Here is a 21,603-nt window from a genome sequence, read left to right as displayed (position 1 = left end):
ATATATGGCCTTTATTATGTTGAGGTAGGTTCCCTCTATGCCCACTTCCTAGAGAGTTTATTATAAATTGGTGTTGAATTTTGTCAAAAGCTTTTTCTGCAGCTATTGAGATGATCCTATGGTTTTTATTCCTTTATTTGTTAATATGGTGTATCACATTGATTAATTTGCATATATTGAAGAATCCTTGCATCCCTGGGATAAATCCCACTTGGTCATGGTGTATGATCCTTTTTATATGTTGTTGGATTCTGTTTGCAAGTATTTTGTTCAGGATTTTTGCATCTATGTTAATCAGTGATATTGGTCTATAATTTTCTTTTTTTGTGATATCTTTTTCTGGGTTTGGTATCAGGGTGATGGTGGCTTCATAGAATGAATTTGGGAGTGTTCCTCCCTCTGCAATTTTTTGGAATAGTTTGAGAGGGCTCAGTGTTAGCTCTTCTCTAAACGTTTGGTAAAATTTGCCTGTGAAGCCATCTGGTCCTGGGCTTTTGTGGAGCCCAAATGCCGCAACTACTGAAGCCCGCGCACCTAGAGCCCATGCTCCGCAACGAGAGAAGCCACCGCAATGAGAAGCTCTCACACCACAACGAAGAGTAGCCCCCACTTGACGCAACTAGAGAAAGCCCGCACACAGCAACGAAGACCCAACGCGGCAAATAAATACATACATACATCAATTTTTTTAAAAAAACAATTAAAAGTTCATTTTCTCAGTTCCTGAGCATATTTGGATAATGGCTATAGTATTACCACAGCACAGATAAAGAACTCTTCAGCCAACAGAAATTTCTTTTGAACACCATTTTTCTAGTGTTTCCCTAATCAGTAAGGTCTTAACATTTGGTCTTAGACGTATGCATGCTATATTTAAACAAAAAGTATGCATCTAGTCTTTTAAGTTTCACTGAGATAGAATTCACATACAATTTACCCTTTTAAAGTGCACAAGTCAGTGGCTTTTACTATATTCACAGAGTTATGAATCCATCAGTACAATCAATTTTGGAACATTTTCATTACCCACACTCCTGGGCTGTCACCCTGCAGATTCCACATGGCCTCTAACCCTAAGCAATCACCAATCTACTTTCTGTCTCTTTAGATTGGCCTCTCCTGGAATCACAGAATATGTCCTTTGCGCCTGGCTTCTTTCAATTAGCATGTTTTCAAGGTTCGTCTATGCTGTAGCATGTATCAGTAATTCATTTCAAAACTGCTGAATAATATTCCATCGTATGGATATACCACCTTTTCTTTACCCGTTCATCTATTGATGACATTAGAGTTGTTTCCTCTTTTTGGCTATCATGAAAAATGCTGTTATGTACATTTGTTTATAATTTTTTTGTGGATATGTTTTCATTTTTCTTGGGTGTACCCTTAGGAGTAGAACTGCTAAGATCATGTGATAACTCTATGTCTGACTGAGGACCTGCTGGACTTTTTCCAAAGTGGTAGATGGGTTCCAACTGCTCCACGTCCTTGTCAATAGTTGTTATTATGTCTTTTTATAATAACCCTGCTAGCAGGTGTGAAGTGTTATCTCATTGTGGTTTTGATTTTAATTTCCCTAGTAGTTAATGGGGCTGAGCATCTTTTCATGTGCTTGTTGGCCATATGTAAATCATCTTTGGAGAAATGTCTATTAAGTCCTTTGCTCATTTTAAAAATTAGGTTGTCTTTTTATCATTAAGTTGTAATAGTTGTTTATATTTTCTAGATACAAATCCCTTACCAGACATGATTTGTAAATATTTTCTCCCACTCTGAGTGTTGTCTTTTCACTTTCTTAATGGTGTACTTTGGAGCACAAAAGTTTCTAACTTTGATGAAGTCCAATTTAACTATTTTTCCTTTAGTCACTTGTGCTTTTGGTGTTGTATCTAAGAAAGCTTAGCCAACCCAAGGCCATGAAAATTTATTCATGTTTTCTTCTAAAAGTTTCATAGTTTTAACCCTTACATTTGGGTCTATGATCCATTTTGTGTTAATTTTTGCATGTAGTATGAGAAAAGGGCCCAAATTCATTCTTTTGCATGTAAATACCCAGTCGTCTCCAGACCATTTGTTAAAAAGACTATTCTTTCTCCGTTTAATTGTCTTGGTACCTCTGTTGAAAATCAATTGACCATAAACGTAAGGTACTCTCAATTCCATTCCATTGATCTCTATGTCCATTCTTAAGCCAGCACTACACTCTCTTGATTATTGTAGTCTTGATATTGCAGGTTTTGAAATCAGGAAGTGTGAGTCTCCCAACTTTGTTCTGTTTTGGCTATTCTGGGCCTCTTATTCCACATAAATTTTAGGATCAGTTTGTCAATATCTGCAAAAAATCCACCTGGGATTCTGAGAGGGATCATGTTGAACTTGGGGAGTATTGCCATCTTAACAATATTGTCTTCAATGCATGGACATGGTTTAAGTTTTATACTTTTTGGTTAAATTTATTCCCAAGTATTTTACTTTTTGTTGATGTGTAAGTGGAATTGCTTTCTTTCCTTTTTTTTTTTTTTTTTAATAAATTTATTTTTGGCTGTGCTGGGTCTTCGTTGCCACGCATGGGCTTTCTCTAGCTGTGGTGAGCAGGGGCTACTCTTCGTTGTGGTGTGTAGGCTTCTCATTGCAGTGGCTCCTCTTGTTGCGGAGCACAGGCTCTAGGGGTGCGGGCTTCAATAGTTGTGGCACAAGGGCTTAGTTGCTCCACAGCATATAGGATCTTCCCGGGCCAGGGCTCAAACCCATTTCCTATGCATTGGCAGGTGGATTCTTAACCACTGCGCCACCAGGGAAGTGCTAGAACTGTTTTCTTAATTTCACTTTTGGATTGCTCATTGCTACTGTATAGGAATACAATTAATTTCTGCATATTGATCTTGTTATCCTGCAACCCTGATAAACTCATTAGTTCTAAAAGTTATTTTTAGTGGATTCTATATACGTGTCATCTACAAAGAGAGACAGTTTTACTTCATGCCTTTCATTTCATTTCCTTGCCATTATTTCCCTGACAAACTGTCTAGTACAATGTTGAATACAAGTGGCTACAGCAGAAATCCTTGTCTTGTTCCTGATCTCAGGGAGAAAGCTCTCAGTCTTTTATCATTAAGTATGCTCTTAACTGTGGGTTTTTGACAAATGCCCTTTATGAGGCTAAAGTTCTCTTCTATTTCTAGATAGTTGAGCATTTTTATCATAAAGGTTGTCAAACTTTGTTAAATGCTTTTCCTGTGTTTTTTGAGATAATCACATGGTTTTTATTTGTGTATTCTACTGATGTGATGGGCTCACCTAGTCCATTCCTATTTTGAGTTATGTACATTACAAAGAACTGATGTTGAATTTTTTTCAAATACCTTTTTTTACATCTCTTGAGGTACTAATATGGCAAAAAAAAAAAAAAAGTATATATTTCCCAACAATCTCCTTTGCATTCCTGGCAGAAAAATGACTTTTTCATGGTGTGGCATGCTTTAATGTGCTACTGGACTCTCTTTACTAGCATTAATTAGGATTTTGGGTCCAATATATATAGTGGGATTAGTCTCTGAGTTTCGTTTTTTTAATATTATCTGGATTATATGCAGTTGATCCTCATTATTCATGGATTTCCTATTTGCAAATTTGCCTACTAGCTAAAATTTATTTGTAACAACAAAAATGACAAAAATCAATACTTGCTGTATTTTGCAGTCATTTGTAGACATGTGAGTTGCCTGATGTGCATAGTTCCCAGCTGTGGTCTGCCTCTTGCTCCAGCTCTCACACAGAGATGATCAGAGGATAAAGACAGTAAGGGGCAGCAGTGCAGCACAGCGCGAGAAGCCCTAGCTCTGGGGCCAGTCACAGAAGGTTTGAATCCCAGCTCTGGCACCAGTTAGTGGATGGCCTCAGACAACTCACTTAACATTTCTGAAACTCACTTTCTCTTTTGTGAAAAAAAAGAAAATAGAATCTACCAGGAGGAGTTCTTAGGATTTAAGATTGTAACCTATGTGTGATATGAGTGTGTCTATACATATGTACATATTTCCCCAGGAGTCACAGTTCAGTATTCGCTAATTCACTATTCTCAGTGACTTTATATAACATAACTGGTGGGAATAAGAACTGACTGTAGTTACAGTCTGATCCTCAGTTTTGGTGTGTAATACCTGATTTATAGCAATAATTTGGAAGTTTTCTTCCTCTTTAGTGTTCTAGGATGGCTCAAATAGCATTGGAATATTTTGGTTCTTTAAAAGTTTGGTAGAATTCCTCCATAAAGTCAACAGGGTCTGGTATTTTGGGGTTGGGGGATAGGTAGGTACAATATTTCTCAAGTGTTCTCTATCACATCTACAGAAATAATTGTGTTTACTGGGGCCGTTTTGGTAATTAATGTTCTTCTAGGGACTTCCCTGGTGTTCCAGTGGGTAAGACTCTGCACTCCCAATGCAGGGGGCCCGGGTTTGATCTCTGGTCAGGGAACTAGATCCCGCATGCATGCCACAATTAAGAGTTCACATGCTGCAACTAAGAAGTCTGCATGCCACAACTAAAGATCTTGCATGCTGCAATGAAGATCCCGTGCGTGCCACCACTAAGACCCAGCACAACCAAAACATAAGAATAAATAAATAAAATAAATATTTTAAAAATATATTCTTATAGGAAATCACCCATTTCATCTATTCATCTAATTTGCATAAAATCAAACAAAATAGTCTCATGTGGCTCTTTCTTATTTCATGGTCTCTATGGTTATTTCTCTGTTACCATATTTCATGACCTCTGTAATTATTTCTTCTTTTTTTGGCCGTGCTGCACGGCATGTGGGATCTTAGTTCCCCTACCAGGGATCGAACCTGTGCCCCCTGCAGTGGAAGCACGGAGTCTTAACCAATGGACCTCCAGGGAAGTTCCATCTCCATAATTATTTTTGTGTTATTTCTTATTTTGGATATTTTCATTTCCTACCCCATCTTTATCTTCCTTTCATTTCTTTAGTTTTCACCCCCCCAAATAACCACTGATTTATGAACCGTTTTCCTACTTTCTAGGTGATCAATTTCTTTTACCTTTATCGCTCCTTCTGTTGTGAGATTTCATAAGTGGAATAATTCATTTATTGCACAATATATTAATTATTTCATAATATAGTATTTACAGCTACAAATTTTCTTCTGAGTACTCTCTTAGGTATATTCCATAATCCTGAAATACGGTTTTCATCATTTTCTAGATTTCATTTATAATTTCTATAAATTCAGTTTTAATTACCTGTGGCCCAAAAGTTACTTTTTAAATATTTTAAAATTTCTAGATAGTAAGCAATTTTTCTTTTTAATTAGTTATCTGCAATTTTTATTTAAGTGAATGAATAAATTAACAAAAGAGGATACTGTGACCTTTATGCCCAAAGTCAGAAACAGGCCAAGACTATGTGCTATCACACTGTGATTAGAGAATATTGTCCATATAATTTCTGTATTTTTGGATCTGAGATTTTTCCTTACGGCTTAATTTATCAATGGTTTAGTGAATGTTCTGTGGATACTGGAAATGAATGTATCTTTAGATATTTACAGATTAGATCTATCATATTCAATATTTTCACTAGGTCTTCTATATCCTTACTTATTTTTGTCCACTTGCTTTTATATGAACTGGGAAAGAATTAAAACTCCTCAATACTAATGTATTTCTATACTCTTCTTACATTTCCTGTGGTTTCTGCTTTGTAAATATTGTGATTATCTGATGCATGGATAGTCATATTTATGGTCTGTATCTTTATCACTGAAATATTGCCCTTCTTTGCCTCATTTAATACTGTCTGATACTTTCTTTCCCCTTTCTGCATTTATTAAGTCCTTATCCACACCTGTGGCCTAATCTGTCTAAGGAGGATTCTTACTGTTCTGGGAGGATCTTATGCATATATGATGTGATTTGGATTTTGCTTTGTGATCCAGAGTTTTTATTAGGTGAGTAAAACCCACTGATACTTATTTAATCAAAAATAATTAGACATACTTGTGTTAATAGATATTGTATCATGCTTTTTACTGCTCTTTACAACAAATCCTTCACTACATGATCCGTGTCAGCTTGTTTCAATATGTGTGTATGTGTGTACATGTCTTTAATTTGGAAGGTTGATGTTTTTGTTCTAGGGGTTACCTTTCTTTATAACTTCAGAGAATAACTTAATTCTTTGTTTCTATGGCTAGTATCTACTGACTTTCTATAACAAGTTATGACAATCTTATGAAATTTATACTTCTCCCCTGCCCAATTTTACTTGATATTATTTTTCTTGGAATTTTCTTTATATATACTGTATGTCTGTTTCTTGACATCACTTTTAGTTGTAACTTTTTGATTTTTAGCTATAAAAGATACATCAGGATACTTCCACCATCTTTTTTTTTTTTTTTTTTTTTTTTGTGGTATGCAGGCCTCTCACTGTTGTGGCCTCTCCCGTTGTGGAGCACGGGCTCCGGACGTGCAGGCTCAGCGGCCATGGCTCACGGGCCTAGCCGCTCTGCGGCATGTGGGATCCTCCCAGACCGGGGCACGAACCCGTGTCCCCTGCATCGGGGGGATGCGCCACCAGGGAAGCCCTTTCCACCATTTTTTACCTTTTCTTTCCCTTCCTCTTCTAACTTGTGTTATGTAATTATTACACTGCTATTGTGTTACTATTACATAATAACATTATTATGTTATTATACTATTCATATCATATATATTTTGTTCTGTAACTATTTAGTCTTAGTTCTACAGTTAAATAAATTTGACAATCTTTCTAACATTGTTTTGCCTTTTATCTCTTGACTAGATAAAGTTTTTCCTCTACCAATTTCTCCAGGTGTTCTTAAAAATACATATTTCTCAGAGTCAAAAACATTTGAATGGTGCTTTATATATGATGGAATAACTGGGTTAAAATACATAAATCACTTTCTTTTACGTGAGTCCTTTGTAGACATAATTCAAGGTCTTTGAGTAACTATATGTTACTTGGAAAACTTGGAAGCCAGATTGACCTTTGTTTCCTCATATAGGTAACTTGATCTTTTGTCTGGATGTCCAAAGGTTTCTTACCATTTAGGTACAGGAATTTCGTAGCTATATCCTGCTAATGATTTTTCTAGGCCAAATGTTCCTGGGACCCATCGTGTCCGTTCAGTTTGTAGATTCAAGTTTTCCTTTATTTTTGGAAAGTTTTCTTGAATTACAGATTTAAACATTTTTTTCCCCATTTCATGGTTTTGCTTCCTATGGGACACAAATAATGCAATCTTTCTGTTGTCTTCCTTAGCTGTCACTTCTAATATTTTAACTTTACTAATTCTATTTCATTTTGTTTACTTTCATCAGTCCTGTCCAACTTTTCTCTTCTTGCTTTTTGCAGATTCTGGTCTCCTGTGTGTTGCTCCTTACATAGTCATGATTTCTATTATGGTTATATCTTTAAATATTCTATTTCTTGACTAAGTTCTGCCAGCTCATGTTTCATTTCCTCTTATCTTCCTACAAATCTCTTTGAAGATGGTATATACATTCCTACATTCCTGCTTTGAATTCACCTTCTACAGTGGCAAATGCTTTATTATGTTTGTTTTTTAATGTGACACGTTTGGCCACAATCTTCACGTCTCTGCTGTAAAAGTTTTCTGGTTCTTCATGTATCGTTTGTTCTTGTTTTTCTCTTCCCTTTTTCTTGCAGTATTATTGTACAGATCCTGTGCTAGTTCCCTTCTGATTACTAGTCATTTCTAAATGTGGCAAGTTCTTACCAAATCAGCTACATGTAGGGGAGAGGGTTGGGACATAACTCAGGCCAGCAAGAATTTTTCTGCTGATACAGAGTGGATTACAAGAGTGAGCTCTTTAGTCTTTTCCTCATTTTAGTCTTCAGAGATCGGCAGCTTCAGGGCTGTTGAAAATGCAAGTTTTCTCTCTTTATCCTGGTCTGCTTAAACTCTACTTTTACAAAAATGGTTTGTCTCTGTGATTACTCCTTTCAGCCTGTCTACCTTGTTTCTCTTTCATACCAAAGTGTATACAGGGAAGCTTCTGTCATTACTCCTCACATCTAGTCCCATGGTCTCACACAGGGGACCACTGGTTTATCCCTCAGAATGTGCCAGTGACTTTGGAGGACTAAACTTCAGCAGCTTTACCTAAAACCTGCAGCTTTAGGAGTTCTCTCGCAGCATCTTTCTACACTCCTTGGAGTTTCACTGGATTTGGCAGCCCTTCCTCATATATTGTGGTTCCAGATTACAGACCTCTCTTAGTTTCATCAAAGAAGGAATCTGACTGTTTTTCATTTTCTTTCATTGCTCTGAGGTAATTCTAAACAAAAGAAGGAACTGACATCTTTATCCTACCGCTTTAAAATGAGAAGTTAAGTAAGCAATTTTAGGGGTCTAACCACACAATTAGAAACAATCTACCCCAAGTTGGGAGCATGGAAATAGTGAAATGACCAAGGGTATAAAAATGTCAAAAATATTAAAGTATATAGCTATTAATTTATATAATAATTGTAAGTGTTTGTGAAAATATATAATTGTATATGGAAAATGCATACGATGATTGTAAAAACTATCTATGTTGGGGTCATAAATAAGTAAAATATATACATGTACAGGATGAAGAACGGAAGGGAAAAATGAAAATTGTTTTTTGTTAAGGGTAATGAACACTAAGTAATGTTTTTCATTTAAAAAAGTTTTTGTTGTTGTCACAGTATAGTCTGTGCAATAAAAAACACAATGTTCCAAAAAGAAAAACAATAAAGACCATACAGAGATTTACTCCAGCACCTACGAAACACAAATCATTAAAAATGCAATGACTGGCTCCCCACTTGCCAGTACTAACTATGTCCTATCTCTGGAGGCAAGCTCCGAAGTTGCATCCTTTTGCTCCAATTCCAACCCAGGTTCTTTACAGCAGCCAGGTGTCTCCCTGCCTCCCCTGCCTACACCACTCCCTCCCCACTAGAGATTAACTCTACTCCAACAGACCACTGTCTACTCAGCACTGACGATGTGCCAGGCACTGTAAGGGGAGCACAGCAAATAAGAGTATGGGCTTTAAACCCTTTAGTTTGTTTTGTTTATAATAAAGAGCAGCAAAAAAAAAAAAAGCAGGTTGCATTTAAAGGACAAGTTAGAGTTAAAATGTTTGGGCTTTGGAAACAACCAGATTAAATAAAATAAAAGTAGAATGCACCTATAACAGTGCCAAGGACATAGCAGACATTCAATCAAGGATATTTAAAAAAATCTCTTATACTTTAAATTTCGCAGCAAGGGCAATATAACACAATGGTTAAGACAACAAGAAACTGACTTTTTAATTTAAAAAATATGCCAGGAAAGGATACTACATACACATTTTCTGTGACCATTTAAACCAACATCTTCTTTTCGGCTCCAAGTTTCTGTCCCATGGTTCCCACATATGAAATACTAACACTACTATGAACATTTAAAAAAATTACTTTGAATGCATAAACTGAATATATGATTAGTCTATTTTATTAGCAATATTTTTACTCTCTGAATAATTACAACTAATTCAGAGTATTCAAAAGATCAAAGTATTTACATAAAAAACTAGCCTGGCAATTTTGATAAGTTATAACTCAAATAAAAAAGGGAAATAGATTTACACTTCTCAAATATTCCCATCATCCCCCAAGATGAAAATGTAAAGGAGTAAATTTAGGAAGGCGTATAAACTCTGAAAATGAGCTTTCCCTTTGGCTAAGTAATACCGTTGATCGGTAATGGCTGATTTCACTGGTTTATTCACAGAAAATGTATAAGCACTTTAAAATTAAAGTTCAATTTAAATAAAATTTAAAAATTAGTTCCTCTGATGCACTAGCCACATTTCCAGTGTTCAATCACTACATCTGGCTGGCAGCTACTGTACTGGACAGTGTAGATTTAGATCATTTCCTTCAGTACAGAGAGTTCTGTTAGAGACCACCGGGTCTAGATAATTCTAAGATGAAAAATAAGCCAGTCTATCATCTGGTTTGAGAAATGATTACAACATCTGAGGATTCCTCTTGTGACACAGGGGTGAAAAAAACCCAGAGAGCTTGAATAGAGAGGGAAAAACGCACCAAGACTCTGAGCTCAGCTTTAAGTGTAAGGGGTGCGGGTGGTGTGGGGAGGCCTGTGAGAGGGTGCGCCTGTCTCCCAGCTTCTCCCAGCCTGTGTCTGAGGCAGAGACAGAATCTGGCCTCCGGTCTCTTTCTTCTCATGCTACATACTCCTCAAACAATCCTGCCCACACAGCTACAAGCTGGTAACATGAAAAGGTCCGTTTCCAACACACATGGAACTCCTGCCTTCAGATCCGTAAATCCAGCTCCCCTTACTCCATATCTTTACTTGGATTGTTTTGAAAGTGACTCACAATGTATCCAAACCTGAACTCATCATTTCTGGCCTCGCTGCCTCCTGCATAAAAAAGAATGTGGTTGGCCTTTGTCTCCAGTTCCTGAGAGGCAGCCAATAAACCCTTGAATTTCCCTGTGACAAGAGTATCTTTGTTATTCATGGTAGGCTCCGGCCCACATCTGACAGCAGTGCTAACAGGTGACTCAGGGTGGGCCCCTAGATGGTTTTTGCTAAGGAGATGACTCAGGATGGGAGCTGGCCAAGCCAGAAAGACCAACCGTATGCTTAGAGGGTTGGCGCTCTGAGCCAACAGATACCAGCTTGACCTCTGGCAAGTGGAGAGCAGCTGGAGATTAAGAGTTCAACCTTGTGGCCCATGATTTAACTAATCATGCATACATAAAGAAACACCAGTAAAAACTCTCAACACCAGAGCTCAGGTAAGCTTCCCGGGCTGGCAATACTCTACACACTGTTGCACACTGATGTGCCAGGAGGATGATGCATCCTGACTCTATAGGAAGAGGACAATGGAAACTTGGAGTCTGGGACTCTCCCAGAGTTTTCCCACTGTGCCTCTCCCTTTGGCTGGTTCTGATTTGTATTCTATTTCTATAATAAAATTGTAATTATAAGTACAGAGCTTTCCTGAGTTCTGTGTCATTTTGGTGAATAGATAGCCAGTTGGTCAGAAGTGAGAGTAGCCTGGGGTCCCCCAAAGTTGTGACTGGCTTCTGAAGTAAGGGTCAGTTTTGGGGATGACTGTGCCCTCAACCTACAAAGTGTGGCTTAACTCCGGGTAGTTGGTCGGAAGTCACTGTACCCTTCAGATCTGCTCCTCCCACAGGGTTCACGATCATAGCGAATGAAGATCTACCCATCTATCCTTCTGCTAACGGGAGAAAGAAGGTCATCACTGATAATTCTTCCTCCTCAACTGCACTCCACACAAACGATGAATCAGTACATCCTTCCAACTCCTGCCCAGTCTACAAAGCCATACATGACCTGGCCTTTTCTTCAGGTTTCTTGATGATGGGCTATATCTATTTAAGGGTGCTAGTAGGGCCATGTATAAGCTTTAAATTAAAGAGCTAAACTTACAGTTTAAAATTATGTGATCTCTTTCACCATGTCTCCTTGCTATAGAGTTACTAGCATTTAATTTTGACTTTATGCCCACAAAGGGGAAATTCCAGGCTTTATTCAGAATACTTGTATTAATAAATAAGTTTTAAATTTCTCAATTCCAGGGAATCTGTTTATAGGTACTCAATTTTAAAGAGACAGGTGAGTAAAATGTTTCTTGACAAGAAAATCTACCAACTGTCACTGAAGGGTAAGAATTATTATTTTTTGGTACCATGATTATTTGTATAAAGATATATCCATGCTGTACCTATAAAGTAATATGACAGGTTTTAAAAATAAACATACTAGAAATTACTGATAAAAATAAAATTTGTCATTCAAAGCAGTCTCCTTTGGAGACTCATTCCAATAATGGAACCAAAGCTCAAAATATTTTGGAAAATTCTCTTTGGGAACTGTCTTCACATTCTGCATAGATACTTTTGAATATTCTCATAGATGATAAATCTTTGCCCTGTGAAACTCAATTTTACCTTTGTAAGCAACTAATCATTAAAAGCCATGGTGGGAAATAAGGTCAAAGATCATGACATTTCTGATGAAAAGAAAGGTATATCTGGATGAAAACCACTGGCAATGTGTAAGTTTTAAGTGATATACTTGCTCTGAACCAAAGCCAAATTAAAGGATGTCGGAGGGGAGAGAGAGAAAGAGAGAGAGGGAGGGAGGGAGGGAAGGGAAAGACAACAAGGAAACTGGTATTTAAAGAGTCATACACTCTCTTGAAAATCTGATGACAGTTATGGCTTCCTCTCAATCTTCTGCATATATTATTAGAAAGGTACACCACATCAAGGTCATCTATGGAGCCAGATTAAAATTCCCTGGTTTAGAACAGTAGCTCTCGCTTTCTTTTTCTTTCTTTCATTTTTTTTTTTTACTGTATCCAACAGAAAAAAAAAATTTATACTGTGACCTAGTTTGTACATACATATAATTAAAATAAAAGTTTCACAAATAATTATCAACCTTACCATGTGATAGTATTCTCTTATATTTGATTTCATTATGAAAAATGCTACTTATGACCTACTACACCAATTTCACAATCTACAGCTTGAAAAATACTGGTTTAGAGTAACTGATGCATAATATGAATAAACTAACGATAATGGGAAAACTCACTTGATTATAAAAATTCTGATGTTATTTTAAACTAACAAAGAAAAAGTCATTTTACTCTATAGCCAAACTTTTCAAGAGACTGGATTCTTTATGGCAAAACGGAACTGTCTTGGTCATTCATCTAAATGGCTAACTAACTACTGGAGACACTGATGGGTAAATCATACAATGTTCATACCTTAATATTAGAAAACCACAAATCATTCTCATGTAAAGTGGCCAGGTAGACAGATGTAAGAAGTCCAGTGCAAAGGGCAACAGTTCCACCAATTGTAAATGAAAGAATCGTCCATAATCTTCTATTGGTACAACCTTTTAGAAAAATGAACAGATGAAAAACCAAGTCAGTAAAGGATTTAGCAGTTAATAGTTCTATTTCAGACTGTCCAACGTGCCAAGTTCCAGCTGCCCGTTAGTGGTGAAGCTTTCTGTGTCTCCAGCAGACAGTTAGGGGTTCCGTTTTGTGATTCCACAGACCTTTTTATACTTTTCATACTTTTATTATAGTTTTTTCCCCCACTGTATCTAACTGTTCATTTGTCCATTTTGCCAACTAGAATGTAAGCATCTTGAGGACCAGCATATTATCTTATTCATCTTAACACCTAGGACCTGTGCTTGACCTAGTTTAACTACTAAGTTTCTCAGATAGAGGAATAAATGGGTTACAGATCTAAAATATAAAGTCTTTTAGATGATCTACTTACAATGTGTGGTTTATTCATTAAAAGCTACTCCCAAACTTGATTACTTAAAATTTTAAACCCCATCACACAAGTTAAAGGAATATAAACTAAGAAACATATTTATAGTACATATAAGAAAGATAAAATATCCTTAATATAGGATAAATACTTTCAGGATAATAAAAAAAAATGAATATTTCAGTAGGAAACTGATTAAGGACATGAATAGGCAATGCACAGAAGAAAAAATGGCCAATAAACTTAATAGAAAAAAAAAGTTAGTATTAATGAAATGCAAACCAAAACAAAGAGCTATAACTTTTACAATAGTGGCCAATTTGATAGCTTAAAAATGCTTAGTACTCTGTTTTGGTAAGGATACAAAAATATCGCCTTTTTTTTTTTTTAAATAGACATTTTTTAAACACTGCTGGTGTTAGAATAAATGGATACCTCTCTGGAATGTGACATGGCAACAGGAAGTAAAAGCCACCAAAATGAGCACACTATCTGACCAATAATTGCAAATCTAGGCATACACCCCAAAGAAATAAAGTTTTAAACAAACATTTGGCCACTGTGGTTCAGGTTGTATAGGTAAAAGGTTAAAAATCATCTAAATATTCAATAAGAAATTAAATAAATTATGCTACAGTCACACAGTGACTACACACTGACAAAATTTTAAAAATACACTGACTGACATATGTTCATAACACAACAAGAGAAAGATAGCAAGTTACACAACAGCGAGTAGGATCTCAATTTTGAGAAAAAACACATCTGAATGCTTGTAGGTGTACATGTACAGAGAACAACATTTAGACAGCAAGATAAAGTGTCATTGGTGGTAATCTCAGGATGAGTGGGTTTGTGGGAGTATTTTTTCCTTCATTTTTGCTTTTCTTTAGTTTTCTTTTTTTTTCTGACCTGAATAAATACTGCTTTGGTAAAATGAACAGTCCTCAAAGTTATGTTTTAATTTAAAAGGACAAACTTGAACCTGTATTTGTTTTTATATAAGATTTTCAGAAAATACTCTGTATTGTCCCAAATTGCTAATAGCTGAGTTGGATGGCATGACTGCTCAATATAGATTACTTTTATTTTATAAAACTGTCACCCCCCCCACCAAAAAAATAAATAAATAAAAAATAAAACTGTTACCCCAAATTACTTTACTAGCTCTAGCTGCAGCTGATGTAAACTCTGTCAGATACCCAAAATGGCTGATAGACATGAAATTTTTCATGCTTACTTTAAAAAATCCTGACCATGCTTAGCCTAAGAAAGCAACTCGGGTAGCAGGAATTTGGTAATTAATGCCATTTGATGTATGGCTTAGCAAGAGTCTTCAACATTATTTAAACAATTTACCAAATTCTGACCACTTTTCCCACCAAAAAAAAAAAGCAAATTAGAAAATTTCAGGAATTTAACTGAAAATAAAGAATAAAAGAAAGTTTGATTCATCTTTCAATACTTTAATGAAATGAGAAACTCACCCAAGGTAAGGCTGTCTAGTTGTGAACAGCATACACAAACCAGAAAAATTAGAAGTAGACTAAAATCTGAACAGTGGGAAAAAGTATTACTCTCAAAGTCAAAGGATCAGATTGGCATAACTATACTGAACAGGCAGCTGAGAAGCAAAGGGCTCTAATCAGAGGTCTTTTATCTAATCATAACTGTAAAACAAATATTATCACATTGCGATCAAATCATCTGTAAAACTAAAATATCAAGGTAATAGAATAAGTTTCTTCACCTATTAGGTCTCACCAAATTTTTATCCTATTGGAGAGTGATTATTTCAATATGCAGACAAAAAAGCAATCCCAAATGCTGCTTTAATTTAAATCACCTACTAGATGACAATTTATTTTCCAACTTCACATTTTCTTCTTGTGCCACGTAATCCTCTGAAACTTCTGTGGTTTGTATTCCTTTTCTTTGCCTGATGGATATCATGGTGTCAAAGACTCACATGCATTGTTCTTCCAACCACTCCTACAAACAACACAGAATTAAGCCACCATCCATATGTCCGTACCCTCTCTGCCAAATACAGCCTGTGCTCATCTGTGTTTTGGAGACTTTACCTGAGCCATTTTCCCTTGCTTAGGACGCCCTCCCATTTTCCCATCCAAACCTTAACCGGCTTTCAAAGCTACTCTCAAGACACAACACAAATATTTCTTTAACACAACCACATTTATGAAGCGCCTGTCCTGTGGCAGGCACTGCCAAGAGTTAGGAGCCCAGGTGAGCATCACAGACAATCCCCTGCCCTTCTTCCAGGAAACCTTCTTTCTTGGGATGCACCAACCCCTACTGATCTCTCCCCTTCCCGAGTCATAGCAGTTACCACGCATTTTGTCACATAATTAGGTAGTTTTATATTATTTTCTATAGTACCAACCATGGAAAAGGTATTAAGTAGTAAATTTGTTGATTGTTGATGGTCTGATTTTGAAGAACTGAAACACTGTTTTGTCTCCGGTATCTGGATTTTGATACTGGTGCTCCTTCAAACAATTCACACTGGAAGCTTTAGGAATATGCCTCAGTGGTGATGGCAGCGGGGGTGTGCCAATCAGGGCAGCTGCTACACCAGGCAGCAACAGTGGGAGTGACGGCAGGGAGCAGGGGCCTGGTTTGGAAGCAGTAAGTGGGAGGCAGGGGAGTGGTGGCAGTGAGTAAGCTGGCTACAGTCCCCCGGAACAGCTGGCGTCACTCCTCCGACGAATGAACAGCGTTTAACCATTTATTAACTATGACCGGTTGCCGGACACGACTGTCGGGGCAGTTTATTAATTCCTAAAGGTAAACAAGTTGCTCTACTGAAAAGAACACACCAATCAACGTTATACCATTCATTCATTCATACAAAAAAAAAAATCTGAGAGGAAAAAGGTGCAAGCACCGAAAATGGAGACTCTGGAGCAACGAGGGAGAAAAGGAGTGTGGGCAAAGTCGTACCTCTACAGATGAGCTTACCCCCAAATTACCTCATCCTAGAATCATGACCTTTCTAAGGGCCCCAAGCGGAGTTGTAAAAAGCCCACAACTGATACAACGTAACACATTAGGACAGAAGGGCAACAAATGTTTAAGTGCCAACTACGTGTGATAACTGCATGAACCCAAGAAACAAAAGTTTGCCCATCAAATTACAAGGAATGCCATCTTAAATGTTTGAAAAGGGAAATGAGAGCGGGTGGTTTTTTTCTCCATTGCTTAGAAGAACCAGCACGTACTGGGCATCCCGGGGCGCTGCAGGGCACATTATTCAGCTCACCTCCGCAACCCAAGCTACACCACCGGAGTCCCCGCCAGACGCTGAGGGGCCGAATAAGTTCAGTAACTCGCTCCGGCTCACCTAGGAAGTGGCGTGGCCGCCGAGGCCGGAGACCACCCAGCCCCTCCCTCCGCCCGCGTGGCCAAAGCAAGAAGTCGCCCGAGAAGGCGCCCCGCCCTCGGCAAACTTGCTCTCTCCCAAGCTGCCGCCCCCAGTCCCGCACGTCGGGAGGACAAGGGGGAGCCCAGTCCCACACCGGGTCTCCGCAGACGCCGCGAGGGCCGGATTCGCGCCCCCACCCTGAGCGACGCAGCGGGGCGGCCCGCGGGCTTTCGGTCTTCGCGGCAGATTCAGCCGAACGCCGCCACGCAAGGGCGGAGCGCCACCCGCCCGCCGGACAGTCCGGGGCCGCCGACGGAGCCTCGCGCCCGTGCGTCCCCTCGCGCTGCCCGCGGCCCGAAACGCAGCCACAGACCTGCGGCCTCAGCCGTCCTCGCGCGCGGCTCCGGACCGGGAACGGGGGCAGCCGGCCGGCCGGCCGGGGTCGCAGAGGGCCGTGGGGGCGGGGCCGCACTACGGCCAGCAACGCGCCGCGGGGAAAGCTAAAACCCAGCAGCCGCGGAGCTTTGTGCTGCACCTTGGAAATGGGGGGCTGGGGGGAGTCACCGCCCCGGGGAGGGGGCGCGCCGGGGAGGCTGGGCCACTGAGGCCGCGCCTATAGGTCCCGGGAGCCGTCCGTCAGCACGGGCCACCTCCCCCTCTCGGGGCGCCCCGCCCCGTCTCGTGCGGCGCCGGCCGGAAGGAAGCGGCGCACTTCCGGCCGCCGGGCTGTAGTGTTGGCTGAGTTCCGCTCCGTTCCGCTATGTCCCGCGGCTCCCGGCACCCCTCGAAGAACATTGGACCCCCGTCACCGACCGAGGAGCCCGAGGCCACCTTCGCCTACGCAGACTCCCGCCACCCCCAGGCCAGAGCGAGCGGCGCTGCTCGGGGGAAGAGGGCCGGGATGCGAATAAGGGTGGCCTCAAGTCGAACCCCGGGTGGGGAGGGTGAGACGGGCTGGGGGCCGCGAAAAACTCTTTCTTGCGCCGGTGCCCTCCTGTCTCCTGTGCTGGTGGATGTGGAGGGGTCAGTAAGGGCCCGGTGGACGGAAGCAGTCCGACCACTCGGACATCTCCCAGCTAACCGCGTTGCCAAGGCCTGGCGCGCCCCCTTCTCGGGTCTTGGCAACACCCCCAGGCCCCAACTGCCGGTGATCTGTGTTTGGAAGTCTTTTACCGACTGCCAGTGAGGTACTTTCGCATCTCCAAAGACGCGCCTCTTTTTGGCGAGGGGGGCAGGGCGCGCTGTCTTCTTCCAAATTTTGTGTAGAATACGTTCCTCTGTCTTCTTAGGCTCCTGTGTTACTCTGTCTCCAAACTAGAGTGTAAGCCTTTTCGGAGGGCAGTTGCTGTGTTGTATACGTGGATATCTTTCTTAATCACACTTTGATGAACAGTAGGTAAAGCCTTTTGTTAGCAGATTCTCCGAGCACATGTTAATTGATTTTTATTAAGGAATGGTCCTCTGGGTCTTCCACCTGTGAAGAGGACTGCTCGTCTGTCTAATTCCAGGAATTACTTCAGCCAGGTGCCTTTCCTTGTTTCCACTGTTTGATATTTTCCTCCTCCTTTGTGTGTCTGTTGCTGTTAATAACAGACACACATTCTGTGTCAATGGGTTGAGGTATCTGCTGGTGGTTTTAATAAAAATAAATGTCAGCTGTTTTTTCAGGTGGCATTTGTCATGTTTTAACATGATTGTTGGTGTCTTTTTTTCATGTTATGGACTTGAGAACAGGGACTGTATATTTATAATCTTTCTCTTTCGCCTTAAGATGCTTTACATAAGATACATTTGTGTGTTTAATAAATACATATGTGAATTGATTCCTCCTTAAGTAGAATTCCCCCTCTCCTCCCCACCTTATTATGTAGGGTTTTTTCTTAAACTGTCTTGCGCACTGGGGAAAAAAATGTCTGTTGTGAAACATGCGTCCCTTGAGTAAAGGAAATAGTACTTGTTAGCAGCTGCTTGTTTTCATATGAAATGGCTTTACTAAGCAAAATAACGCTTTGAGAGCAATAGACATCCACTGCTGAGGGTAAGTCTTGGTAATAAATAAGTTAATTAAGAATGAATTCATTCTGATACAGCAACCATGGGGGTGATGGGTAATGAGCAGTAGACTTTTGCCCCTATTGACCTCTGGTCATGGGCTGTGACTGCAGAGGTCTACAGGAATACTTGTTTGCATTGTGTTTTGAAACCCAGTGGGATCTGGCTTTTCCTCTGTTGGGGCCAGCAGTAGTTAAGTTGTGCTGGAACAGTTCAGCTCAAAAGTATGGCCTGGAAACCTGTGGCATCACTATCAACATCATAAGGGAGCTTGTTGGAAATTATCGGGTTCTAGACATGCCTACCGAATCATAATCTGTAGGGGTCAGGGACAAATAATTGGTTTTAAGAAGTTCTCCATGTGGGTCTGTGTTCAGCAAAGTTTGAGAGCCATAGCAGGACCTTGCTACTCAAAATATTGTCTGTGGACCAGCTGTGTTGGCATCACCTAGGACCTTAGAAATGTCGGCTCTCCGGCTCTCCCCAAGGCCTACTGAATCAGAATCTGCATTTTAATGTAATCTCCAGGTTATTTGTATGTACGTCACACTTTGAGAAGCACTGCACGCGAAGTCATTAATGTCTTCTTATGGGAAGTCACATCCTTCCCATAAAAGCATCTTGCGTTGGACCAAGGGAGAGAGCTCTCCTTCTCCATTGGCTTTTTCCTGTCTGATGTACGATGTTTGTTCAGTTTTCAGTAGTTTGGCTTAGTAGTATGAACACTCTGGATCACTCTTCCCTTCTGTGGCAATAGACTCTCCCAGTATTCCTCCTCTCTACCTTTCTGGCATTCCTTTTCAGTCTCATGTAAACTCTTCCTCTCTGGCTCATGGCTCCAATTTCCAGTGATATTCTGATCACTTGTAAGTGTTTATGTCCAGGCATAGCTCCTGACAGCCAGGTCCCATACATGTAGTGCCTATTGGAAATTTCCATGTGTGCAGAGCACTCAAACTCAACTCGTTAAAAATTAAACTTTTTCTAATCCCCAAACCTACTTTTCATCCCATGTGCCCCCTTTTCCTAATTGCTGTCAATAACTTAGGAGCCAAACTTGATTCCTCCCTGTTGTGTAGCCCATATATCCAGTCAAACACTTGAGTCCCATTGGGTTTATTCCTAAATATCTCAGGACTTGCCCAACTTTTCCCCATCTCCATTGCCACTACTGTAATCCAAGGCACAGTTTTTTGTCTGGATCATTTCAATAGTCTGCTAACCGATTGCCTTACCACCATTCCTGCCCTTTGGCCTTGTCCACTCAGTCCACCCTCCATATAAAAAACATACTGATCTTACTAAGATATAAGTCTTTCGGTGGCTTACTGGCTTTATATAAAAAGCTCCTTAACAAGCTTGAAAGTACTGCTGTGAGTCAGGCTCCATTTACCTCTCCAGCCTCATCCCTACTTCCTATTCATAAATTTCCAAGTTTTTATAAGTGCCTGACTTAACTACTATTCAGCCTTTAAATTTCAGCTTAAATGATCCTTGCTGCTTGATATTTATATACTCCCCTCTCACTGAATCATAGCTTTTCTGTGTGATGCATAGAATACGGTGGAAGTGACAGTGTGGGACTTCTGAGGCCAGGTCATAAAGACATCCTAGTTTTAGCCTTATCCTCTCTTGGATTGCGCACTTATGGGGGATGCCAGCCACCATGTTGTGAGGACACTCAGACATCGTGTAGAGAAGGCCACATGGGCGGCACCTGGCCTCTGGCCAACAACCAGCCTGCCATGTGAGTGAGCCACCTAGGAGGAAGATCTGCCAGCTCCATGTCATCCATGCCACTCCCAAATATCTCATGCACAGATACATGCGGTAAGAATAATAAATGTTTATATTTGTTTTAAAGCCACTAAGTTTAGGGGTAATTTTGTTATACAATGATGGGTATTCAATATAGTAGTCATCCTCTGTATGGATGTATCATCATTTATTTAATACTGCCCTCTAATTGGACATTTAGATTGTTTCCAGCTTTACCCTGTTACATGCAGTGCATAGAGAATATCCTTATGTTTATGTAATTCTTTAGGATATATTTCTAGAAATAGAATTGCTAGAATTTAAATTAGGATAAACATTGGCAAACTACATTACAAAAGGTTAAAAATTGTATTAATTTACACTTCCACCAATGTGCATTGCGGGTCTTATTTCAGTGTCCTTGTCAACAATGGATATTTTTAATCTTTGCCAATCTTAGGCGACAAATGATATATCATTTTAAATGTATTAGGTGGAGATAATATCAGGACATTATTGGCTGTTTGTATTTCTTTTTCTGTGATTTATGGTTTCATGTTCTTTGGCCAATCATCGATTTAATCTTTATATAAAGGGATTAGTTATAGATTATGGATTTTAACATTTTTTTTTGGCCGCACCGCGTGGCATGTGGGATCTTAGTTCCCTGACCAGTGATCGAACCTGTGCTCCGTGCAATGGAAGTGCATAGTCTTAACCATTGGACCACCAGGGAAGTCCCTGGATATTAACTTTCTGTTGTATACCTTGCAGGTATTTCTCAGTGTTGTGTACTTCATATAGTGTGTTTCGCTTTGCATTGGTTTTCCATTTTCTGTTATCAAGTCTATCATCTTCCCTTTATAAAAGCTTCTGGGTTTTTCCAACATACTTAGGAAAACCTTTACCATCCCAAGATTGTAAAATTTTAAAAATACTTTTTCCTAGTTTTAAAAAATATTGCACCTTTTTAATATGAAGAGAGAGATCTGACAATTTTTTT

General features: G+C 39.6%; 1 protein-coding gene across 2 annotated transcripts in view; it reads right to left on the bottom strand.

Annotated features, from left to right (window-relative positions):
• The window catches only part of DPY19L3 (dpy-19 like C-mannosyltransferase 3), a 70,850-nt gene extending 53,437 nt beyond the window's left edge, over positions 1-17,413 (bottom strand). Inside the window, exons 1-3 of one of the 2 annotated variants that reach the window (XM_079908166.1) lie at positions 17,164-17,413; positions 15,256-15,397; positions 12,880-13,013 (exon numbers count right to left, since the gene is read on the bottom strand). In XM_079908166.1, the coding sequence (XP_079764292.1) occupies positions 12,880-13,013; positions 15,256-15,358 (237 nt within the window). In that variant the 5' untranslated portion in view covers positions 15,359-15,397; positions 17,164-17,413. Of the gene's footprint in view, positions 1-12,879; positions 13,014-15,251; positions 15,398-17,163 lie in introns of those variants that run through there. The other variant, XM_079908167.1, reaches the window with a different exon arrangement.
• Positions 17,414-21,603: the final 4,190 nt, after the last annotated feature.

This window comes from Stenella coeruleoalba (assembly GCF_951394435.1).
Source record: "Stenella coeruleoalba genome assembly, chromosome: 20".
Taxonomy (NCBI): Eukaryota; Metazoa; Chordata; class Mammalia; order Artiodactyla; family Delphinidae; genus Stenella; species Stenella coeruleoalba.
This window is presented reverse-complemented; position numbering and strand designations above follow the sequence as displayed.